This window comes from Marmota marmota, unplaced genomic scaffold (assembly GCF_001458135.2).
Source record: "Marmota marmota marmota unplaced genomic scaffold, marMar, whole genome shotgun sequence".
Lineage (NCBI taxonomy): Eukaryota > Metazoa > Chordata > Mammalia > Rodentia > Sciuridae > Marmota > Marmota marmota.
Genome location: NW_025999968.1, coordinates 63,792,805 through 63,803,253, shown reverse-complemented (window position 1 = coordinate 63,803,253; position 10,449 = coordinate 63,792,805). Strand labels below are relative to the sequence as shown.

The 10,449-nt window shown below is 41.9% G+C and overlaps 2 protein-coding genes across 2 annotated transcripts in view; one reads left to right on the top strand and one right to left on the bottom strand.

Annotated features, from left to right (window-relative positions):
- Nucleotides 1–1,698, bottom strand: part of Ybey (ybeY metalloendoribonuclease) — a 10,639-nt gene extending 8,941 nt beyond the window's left edge. Inside the window, exon 1 of the mRNA XM_015478377.1 lies at nucleotides 1,663–1,698. Within this exon, the coding sequence (XP_015333863.1) occupies nucleotides 1,663–1,698 (36 nt within the window). The remainder of the gene's footprint in view (nucleotides 1–1,662) is intronic.
- Nucleotides 1,699–2,879: 1,181 nt separating this feature from the next.
- Nucleotides 2,880–10,449, top strand: part of LOC107136180 (minichromosome maintenance complex component 3 associated protein) — a 44,371-nt gene continuing 36,801 nt past the window's right edge. Inside the window, exons 1-4 of the mRNA XM_048803957.1 lie at nucleotides 2,880–4,721; nucleotides 4,924–5,233; nucleotides 7,693–7,883; nucleotides 9,533–9,672. Coding sequence (XP_048659914.1) covers nucleotides 3,518–4,721; nucleotides 4,924–5,233; nucleotides 7,693–7,883; nucleotides 9,533–9,672 — 1,845 coding nt within the window. The 5' untranslated portion in view covers nucleotides 2,880–3,517. The remainder of the gene's footprint in view (nucleotides 4,722–4,923; nucleotides 5,234–7,692; nucleotides 7,884–9,532; nucleotides 9,673–10,449) is intronic.

Genomic DNA, 10,449 nt, shown 5'->3' with positions numbered 1-10,449 from the left:
TTTTTTTTTTTTTTTTGGTATCAGGGATTGAACCCAGGAGCACTTTACTGCTGAGCTACATCCCTAGCCCTTTTTATATTTTATTTAGAGACAGGGTCTTGCAAAGTTGCTTAGGGCCTTGCTAAATTGCTGACTGGCTTTGAACTCTCGATCCTGCCTCAGCCTCCCAAATCACTGGGATTACAGGTGTGTGTGTATTTTGTGATAAATGGTATCACATTTCAAATATTTTTTTAGTTGTAGTTGGACACAGTATCTTTATTTTATTTATTGTTATGTGGTGCTGAGGATCGAACTCAGCGCCTCGCTGAGTTCATCATCTTGTAGTTGATATTCCTTTTGTGCTTGAGTGTGACTTGGCAATCTTTTTGTTTCTGTGTATGAAACCAGCTGGTGAGATTCATCATACCAAATGCTGAGGCCAAGTTCATGTGTTATTTCAAATAGGAGAAGTTCACATACATGCCTGTGTGATAGGTAAGGGACATGAGGGCTATGGCAGCCACAGCTGGAGACAGAAATGCAGGCAGAACATGTGGTAGGAGGAGGCACTGTTGGCTCCTTTTCATCTCTGAGTGATCTTATCATTCTGTACTGAAGTCTTTTTTTTTTTTTTTAAAGAGAGAGTGTGAGAGAGAGAGTGATAGAGAGAGAATTTTTTTTTAATATTTATTTTTTAGTTTTCGGCGGACATATCTTTGTTTGTATGTGGTTCTGAGGATCGAACCCGGGCCGCACGCATGCCAGGCGAGCGCGCTACCACTTGAGCCACATCCCCAGCCCTGTACTGAAGTCTTAAGCCTAATGTTCTCTGGTCTCCTGCTGTCCTCATAATTCTATTACTGGACGATTTTTCAGGCATCTGCAGCCCTGGCAAGGAAGAAGGGGAAAAGTTTACATAAGGATGTGGCTATCTTTTGGCACAAGAAGAAAATAAGTGAGTTTTCAGTTATTCTTTTCATGGTCAGATGCTCTGTGCAAGTTGTTTGACCTGTGAATGTCAGTCCTTTCCCCATCACTGGTGGGGAGGCTGGCTCTGAGTGGATCCTCATGTCTCATAGTTGTTTTTTTGGGATATTTCCTAACCTCTTGTGACAATTATAAAAATATTGCTTTCTCAAAAAAGAATCTAAGTCCAGTGTCAGGAGACCTGTGATGGCATAAACTCTGTTCTGACTTCTGTGTCCTCAGGTCCCAATAAGAAACCCTTTTCCCTGAAGGAGAAGAAACCTGGTGACAGTGAAGCCAGCCAGGGAACAGAGGATGCACCCTTTCAGCACTCCCCTCTTGGCAAGCCCATGGTGAGGCCTGCAGCTGGAGGCCTGAATAAAAGGTGGGTTGGTCTTTTCTGCTGATCACATTGAAGGACAGATGGGCTTAGTGTCATCTAATGACATCTGAGTAGTGGCTGAGGGACCAGGGGGATGGGAAAAAATGAGCTAGTTGCCAGGCTGGGGTTGTAGCTCAATGTGAGTGCTCGCCTGGCATGTGTGAGGTACTGCGCTCAGTTCTCAGCACTGCATATAAATAAAAGAACAAAATAAAGGCCCATCAACAACTAAAAAATATATTTTTAAAAAAGAGCTAATTGCCAGCAGCTTCTGGGACTGGAAAACAGGGGTCCTTCTGAAGACCATCCCCCGCCCCGCCACCCCTACCAACCAGCATGAGCAGTGAGGAGGCTCTGGGATAGCACATCTTTGCAGGGTTGGGTCCCAGCTGAGACTGGAGAATGAGTTTTCTACATCTGGAACTTGTCATCTGCAGGGCTGATTCTGTCTCATCCTGTTCTCATAGACAAGGAGCTGAGAAGACCCTCTTTTGGGGCGGGCCTTATTTTCCATCTACGCATTTTCTCTGGGAGAATCTCATCACAAAGCTGCTGTAATCTAGCCTGGTCTGGTCCTCTTAGCCCCAGCTATAGAGACCCTGTGGGTTATTTCCTACTCAGGAGGCTAGTCACTTAGGGTGGCAGAGCTTCTGTCTGCACAAAAGGGTGCCTACCCCATGAGGCTCATGGAGTACAGTGCCCTGAGCTGGTCACCATCTCTATGCTTGTCATGTCCCATAAGGTTACCTGTAGTCCCCCCTGAAATGCTAATGCATCTCAGTAATTTTGCCCATTAAGACATCTGACTGTAATAATTGAATTCTTTTTTTTTTTTTTTTTTAATATTTTGGTTTTAGTTGTAGTTGGACACAATACCTTTATTTTATTTATTTATTTATTTTTATGTGGTGCTGAGGATCAAATCCAGTGCCATGGACATGCTAGGTGAGCTCCCTACCACTGAGCCACAACCCCAGCCCCAATAATTGCATTCTTAATAAGGATTTGTTCAGCCTCTGTACAACTTCTTATAGGTTTTATTTATTGCAGTAAAGTGGATGCTCACTCCCTGGGCAGCTGTGAATTGGTGTGAGCGTGGTTGCTTTTTCATCACATGGCTGCCCTGTCTGTATGGGGAACTCTTTCCCAGGGGCCCCTCCTCTGGGTTTGTGTTCTGAGAGAGCTGGCTGGCTCCTGCCCTATTTACAACTGGGCCTGCTTTGACAAGTCTCTGCCTTAACCTTTCTTTTCTTTTGGCTAGTGCATTGTTTTCCTCATTTTATTTATGTATTTATTTATTCATTTTGTGGTACTAGGAATTGAACTTGGGGCCTCACTCATGCTAAGCAAGTGCTCTACCACTGAGCTAAGTCTCCAATCTTTTTTCTATTCTTTTTTTTTTTTTTTTGAGAAAGGGTCTTACTATATTGTCTAGGCTGTCCTTGAACTTGTGATCCTCTAGCTGGGATTATAGGTGTGTCCACCCGCATTGCAGATTCACTTTCTTTTTTTTTTTTTNCCTTGGGCGCCCGGCGTCTCTACGGCGCGCGGCCAGCCGAGCCTGCACTGCGGCCTGCTGGGGTCCCCGCCGGCGCCTCCGTCGCAGGCCGCTCGGCGCCCGGGCGGCTGCCAGCGCAGAAGGAAACGTACTTCTAGGCCTGGGAAAAGTTTTCCGTGCTCCAGTTGCTCTGAGGAAAATTGAATGGGAGGAAACGCTGAAACAGTAACGTTTTCACAGTGTTACTTTGTGACTCTCTGGCCTCGGAGGTTGGAAGACTCTGGCGAGTTCCCCTTTAAAGTAGAAAGGTGTAAGTAACGACATTCATTCTTTTTCCCAAATGACTTTTCACCAATTTATCAGCTCAGTAAAATAGATTTTTATGGATCAGGATTTAAACTTAGGTAACATAGTACTTTATTTGTACCACCCTGTGCCCCCGCTCACCAACAAAAAGAATCTATGGGCTCTCAGTAGAAAATAAGATTATTTAGTCCTCTGCATTGCCTGCCTTTTCATTAATTATCCTTAGAGTGTGACGGGTGACTCAAGACCCAGTCTTCTTGCAGGAGGTGCTGTGATGATCTGAATTTATGTCTTTCAGCTTATCCTGGTGCAACAGACTGTTTGAGGAAGCGGAATAATTTTGTACACTTAGTATTTATTGTCTTCTAATAATTGAATCAAAGATGAACCCAACCAACCCTTTTGGTGGGCAGCAGCCTAGTACTTTTGCAGCATCTTCTAGTAGTTCAGTGGGAACATTTCAGGCCAAACCCCCATTTCGGTTTGGTCAGCCTTCTCTTTTTGGGCAAAGCAATACACTATCTGGGAAGAACACAGGATTCTCACAGGTACCTGGCTTTGTGGCACCTTCCTCTTCAGTGCAAACGTTTGGACTCACCCAAACCTCAAGTTCTGGACCCTTTTCTGGACTTGAACACACTCCCTTTGTAGCTGTCTCTGGGCCTTCAAGTTCATCTGTGTCTGGAAATGCAGGATTTAGTTTCAAATCACCCACTAGCCTTGGGGTTTTCCCAAGTACTTCTACTTTTGGATCAGAATCTGGAGAAATAGCAAGCTGTGGTTTTGGGAAAACCGAATTCAGCTTTAAACCTCTGGAAAATGCAGTGTTCAGACCAATACTGGGGACTGAGTCGGAACCAGAGAGAACCCAGAGCCAAATTACTTCTGGGTTTTTCACATTTTCCCACCCAATTAGTAGTGGACCTGGAGGCTTGGCTTCTTTTTCCTTTCCTCAGGTGACAAGTAGTTCAGCTACCAATTCAAATTTTACCTTTTCAAAACCAGTTAGTAGTAGTAATTCATCATCTGCTTTTACCCCTGCTTTGTCAAACCAAAATGTAGAGGAGGAGAAGAGAGAACCTAAATCAATTTTTGGAAGTTCTAATAGTAGCTTCAGTAGCTTCCTCATATCATCTTCTGGGTCTTTGGGGGAACCATTCCCTGTAAACAAAACGGGTATCCGACCAGGGTGTGAAGAAGCTGTTTCCCAGGTGGAGCCACTTCCCAGCCTCATGAAAGGACTGAAAAGGAAAGAGGACCAGGATCGTTCCCCTAGGAGGCATGGCCACGAGGCAGAAGACTCAGACCCTTTGTCAAGGGGTGACCATCCTCCAGATAAACGGCCTGTGCGCCTGAATCGACCTCGAGGAGGCACTTTGTTTGGTCGGACAATACAGGATGTCTTCAAAAGCAATAAAGAAGTATGTCGTCTGGGCAACAAAGAATCTAGAAAGGAAGTTGGCTTTGTGGAGTCCGGGGAAAGTGACCACATGGCTATCCCAGGAGGGAGTCAGTCTGTCCTGGCACCCTCCCGGCTTCCAGGTGTGAATAAAGAGGAAGAAACTGAAGGTAGAGATAAAAAAGAAGGTGAGTTCTTAAAATGTATAATGCAGAGTAAATCTTGCTGGCAGGCTCTCCGTGAGTTTCCTGGGTATTAGCTTGTTTTTTCTGTTAGTTCTCTGTAAGTAGAACTTAAGGGATCCTTGGAGCAGGCCTTGCATCCATGAACTTTTTCTTGTTTGAAGATGTTGCATTTGATGGTTTATGTTTCCATTGTCCTAACCCCTAGATTCTCTAAGGGGAACTATGCGTCAGAGTAAAAGAAGCGAGAGCACAGACAGTCTTGGGGGCTTGTCTCCCGCTGAAGTCACAGCAATCCAGTGCAAGAACATCCCTGACTATCTCAATGACAGAACTATTCTGGAGAACCACTTTAGCAAAATTGCTAAAGTACAGCGCATCTTTACCAGGCGCAGCAAGAAGCTTGCAGTAGTGCATTTTTTTGATCATGTGAGTACTTCTGACTTGCCATTCACTACTGCAGATTTGACTTTTGTTGCTTTTGAACTGCTTAAAAGTGACACATTCTTCAGTTTTTTGCTTTCTAGAACATAGAGAAAGCACTCAAATTTTATCTCACTTTTGTCCTGGAGAGCCTTGGATTGTTTATTTCATAACCTGGAATCTTGAAAGGCTTGAGGTGCCAGTGCTCTAGGAAAGCTCTGAGTGTTGCAACAGTCTAGCCCTCTGAAAGGCTTGGGAGTGGCTCTGTAACCACACAGCACTTTTTCAAACTTGAGTTTTCTGGTTTTGTTTTTCTTTAATTGATCATAGTACATGAACACCATAAATATTCTAATAATACAAAGAAAATGTGAAATCTCTTGTAATCCTGTCCTCCAGAAACAACTGGTGGGTTTGCACCAACTCTCAACATTTTTGTAATCCATGGGTTGTAGGTTACATGCGCAGATGCATTGCTCATGTTATGCAGCTTTATATGTTTATTATTTTTTCTAAATATTCTTATGGAAAAAATAATGTTCTTAAGTTTTGTTTTTTTTTTTGGTGGGGAGGGAGTACTGGGGATCAAACCCGGGGGCACTTTACCACTGAGCTACATCCTTAGCCCTTTTTTTATTTTCATTTTGAGACAGGGTCTTGCTAAGTTGCTGAGGATCTTGAGAAGTTGCTGAGACTGGCCTCAAACTTGTGATCCTCCTGCTTTAGCCTCCCAGGTTGCTGGGATTAAAAGTGTATGCCCCATGCCTGACTTTATAAGAATTTATAAAGAAGAAAGCATGTTTTCATAGCTTTTAACTTTATTTACTTTATATATATGTTTATATATGTATTTTAACAATTTTTTTAGTTGTAGATGGACACAACACCTTTATTTTGTTTATTTACTTTTATGTGGTGTGGAGGACCAGATTCAGTGCGTCACACATGGTAGGCACCATTGAGCTATAACCCCAGCCCCTATATATTTATTTTTAATTAGTTAATTGTTTTGGTACCTGGGATTGAACCCAGGGATGCTTAACCACTGAGCCATTCCCCAATCCTTTTTATTTTTTGAGACAGGGTTTTGCTAAATTGTTTAGGGTCTCACTAAGTTGCTGAGGCTGGCTTTAAACTTGTGATTCTCCTACCACAGCCTCCTGAGCTGCCTGGATTACAAGTGTATGTGCCTAGCTCTATATTTGTTTATTTTAAGAGGTAGGGTTTTGCTGTGGCCACACCGGCCTTGAACTCCTGAGTTCAAGAGAGAGATACTTTTACCTCAGTTTCCCAAATAGTTGGGACTACAGGTATGCAACATTGGGCCCTTCTAATCTTTAGTATTTCCCCAAATCAATAACCAGTGTCTATTTCTCCCTCCTCTCTTTTGTTTTGGTCGGGGGAGTACTGGGGACCAAACCCAGAGATGCTTAACCACTCAGCTACATCCTTAGCCCTTTTTTAATTTTGTTTTTAATTTTAATTTTTTTTTTTAAGAGAGAGAGAGAGAATTTTAATATTTATTTTTTAGTTATCGGCGGACACAGCATCTTTTTTTTGTATGTGGTGCTGGGATTGAACCCGGGCTGCACTCATGCCAGGCGAGTGCGCTACCGCTTGAGCCACATCCCCAGCCCTGCAGATTCACTTTCCATTTCATGATTGCAGTTTAATTGCTGGCTTGATTTTGATTTTTCTTTTCTTACTCAACCAGTCTTACACTGTCTTTGGCATTCAAGTTTAGAAAATGTTGAAAAACAGCTAGAAAATGGGGAAGCTGAGACCCGTTCTGCTTAGTGTGTCCTTCAACAGAAATAAAGTTGGGTATTACAGCATGTAGGCGGAGTATTTCCTTATGGCATTAAAGGTGTGTTTTTTTCCAGAATGAATTTAATTGCTTTGAGATAGAAGTCCAGAAATATTTATCTTAACTGTTTAAATTAGTTCATTTCATCTTTTAAAAACATGAAATATTTCAGAAATTATTTAAAAACTAGTAAATAATTATATTACTTTTGTGCCTGTAACCAACTTTTTTTCCCCATTGAGATGAGCTCTTGCTACATTGCTCAGACTTGTCTCAAAATCCTGGGCTCAAGTGATTCTCCTGCCTGCCTTACCAAGTAGGTAGGACTACTGGTGTGTGCCACCATGCCTGCTTTACTTGCTCCTTCTTTTTATGTGGTACTGGGGATTGAACCCAGGGGACGCTATCGCAGAGCTACATTGCCAGCCCTTTTTATTTTTTATTTATTTATTTTTATTTTTAATTTTTTTTTATTTTTTATTTTGAGACAGGGTCTTGTGAAGTTGCTGAGGCTGGTCTTGAACTTTGTATCCTCCTGCCTCTGTCTCCTGACTTGCTGGGATTACAGGCATGTGCCACTGTGCCTGGCCTTGCTTCTTTTTTATTAAGAAAAGAAAACTTTTCTCATCACCAGTTTTATCAAGGCTTATCTCATTTTAATGCTTTCTCAGTTTTAAAGGACCAAAAATCTTGACAGGTTCAGATATGGAAATGTTACAAGGACCTTAATGTATTTTTTTTCTATAGCTCTCCAGTGAAGAAGCCAAGTCTTCTGAAGGCTCACCAGGTTGAGGGAGACCCATTTGACTCTGGGTCTGAGGGCTCTGAGGGCCTTGGGCTGTCCGTGTCATCCCTTAGTACTCTGATAGGTACTGTTGCTGAGACATCTGAGGAGAAGTACCGCCTGCTTGACCAAAGAGACCGGATCATGCGGCAAGGTATGTGTATTGTGGCACAGGTTCCAGAGTCCATGGAAAGGTCATGGTGAGGTGGCTTCCCAGTAGGGAAGTGTCCCTTTCCACGGGCTCAACTGCCATTGAGTCTCTGGGTCTCTGATGTGCCACCTCTGCCTGTTATTGTTTACCAGTCTTCCTGGGGTTGAGTGCTGTGTGTGTACCTATGTAGATGAATGTGTTTGCAGACATATGCATGAAATAATGATGAGAAGGTGGTGTCCCAAGGGTTGAGGTGAAGAGTGCTTGGTTTTGGACGTAGTCCCACCCGTGGAATGTTGAGCTGTGTAAATGTGTCGCCTTCAAAGTATTGATTAATGTGAAAGAGATACAGTGACCAAACATGTAAATATACATACTCTTTGCAATTTTTCTTCTTAAATTTCAGTTTTAGGAGTTTCCTTTTTTTTTTTTTTTTTTCTTTAATTTTATTTCTTTTTTTGGGACTGGAGGATTGAACCCAGGGGCATTTAACCACTGAGCCACATCCCCATCCCTGGAGTTTTCTTTTTTAAAAGCTTTGAATAATTGGAATAATCACAGTGCTTCCTTAACACAGAAATAAAAGCTACTGCCAAAAATTATGTCATTGACATGGTGATTTTTATATGTTAAATAAAATTATTACTAGGTATTGAATTATTTTCAAAATAAAAATAAGATTACATTTTGAGTTGTGAAGTTATTGCATTCCATTTTATTTAAAAAATACATTTAGGCTGGACTCGATGTTGCACACCTGTAACCCCAGCGACTCAGGAGCTGAGGCAGGAGGATGGCAAGTTCAAGACCAGCCTCAGCAATTTAGGCCCTAAGTAACTTAGTGAGACACTGTCTCAAAAAATAAAATAAAATAAAAAATGGGATGGGGTGTAGCTCAGTAATAAAGCACCCCTGGGTTCAATCCCCAGTACTGATAAATAAACAGAAAAGATAAATATGTAACCTTGAATTCTGTGGATAATAATCGTGTACTTACTCAGGTCAAGACCCCATTAACTTCCATTACAAATAACGAGAGAGAATTCTAGAATACTTGTATATTTTGAATAGTTGCATTTAACAAATTTATCACTTTAGTAAACATCCTACACCATGATTGTTTATCACTGAAGTCACCATAAGAATTACAGAACACTGGACTGGGATTGTGACTTAGTGGTAGAGTGCTTTGCCTAGCACATGTGAGGCACTGGGTTTGATCCTCGGCACCACATAAAAATAAATAAATAAAATACAGTTATTTAAAAAATAAAATAAATTAAAAAAATAAAGGTGTCCATCTACAACAACAACAACAACAAAAATAGAAAAAAAAAAAAAAGAATTCTAGAACACTGGTGGTACATCTAGCTTTGAGTGAGAGGATGCCCATCTGTAGTCTGCAGTGAAGTTCTGTTGAGTGTTGGAGAGGCCTGGCCCTGGTGGTCTTTTTGATCCTTGATGTCTACTGTCTGAAAGGGTAGGCCATAAAGTCCCTTCGTCTGATGGGTTTTAAAAATATTTCTTTCCTTTGTAATTTGTGTTTCTTTCTTTTTTCAATTTTTGTCTTTTGTTACTATGAAAATACACTTCTGTGGGTTCCCAGTAACCAACCTGTGGTATGTCCTTACCTCTTACTTGACATCACTTAGCTCGGGTGAAGAGGACTGATCTGGACAAAGCCAGGACTTTTGTTGGGACATGCCCTGACATGTGTCCTGAGAAGGAGCGGTACATGCGGGAGACCCGGAGTCAGCTTAGCGTTTTCGAAGTGGTCCCAGGCACTGACCAGGTGGGACTCTGGTCTCCCCTCTTATCAGGGGTTGGAGGTGGGGGTGTGTTGGGCAGGGGTGGGGAAGGCTTGTTCTTTGTGGTTTCCGTACATGTGGATACTTGATTTGAATGTTTGCTTTTTTTGGATGGTGATGGGCATTTGTGCTATTAATAGTTATATTAAGCTATTTCATACTGACATGTTGGCTAAGTAGTTTTTGTGTAATGCAACTAAACCACATCGTATTTAATGCAATAAAGTACAGATGTAGGATTTTTTTTTTTTTTAAAGAAAGGAGGGGAGACACTCTCAAGGGAGAGAGTGGTTCGTCTTGGAAAGGAGATCTACCTTGATGTGGGTTTTTAAAATCTAGATTAAAATTTTATTTTTTCCTCTTTTTACAGTTTTTTTTTGGGGGGGAGGGGGGAGTCACCGGGGATTGAACTCTGGAGCATTCAACCACTGAGCCGCATCTCCAGCCCTTTTTTGTATTTAGAGACAGGGTCTCACTGGGTTGCTTAGCACCCTGCCTTTGCTGTGGCTGGCTTTGAACTTGTGATCCTCCTGCCTCAGCCTCCTGAGCGACCATGCCTTTTTACAGTCTTATTCCTTCCCTTTTCTGTATTTATGTTCTGCACATGGAGATGATGGATGATCTAGATTCAATTTGTATCTTTTCATGAACACTTCCGTGTCTTATGAGGATTTCTTTTTAAAAACATTTTATTCTAATTAGTTACACATTCATAAGTGTTTTCTAAATGAAGCATATGTGTCTTTATGTAGCTCTGTCAA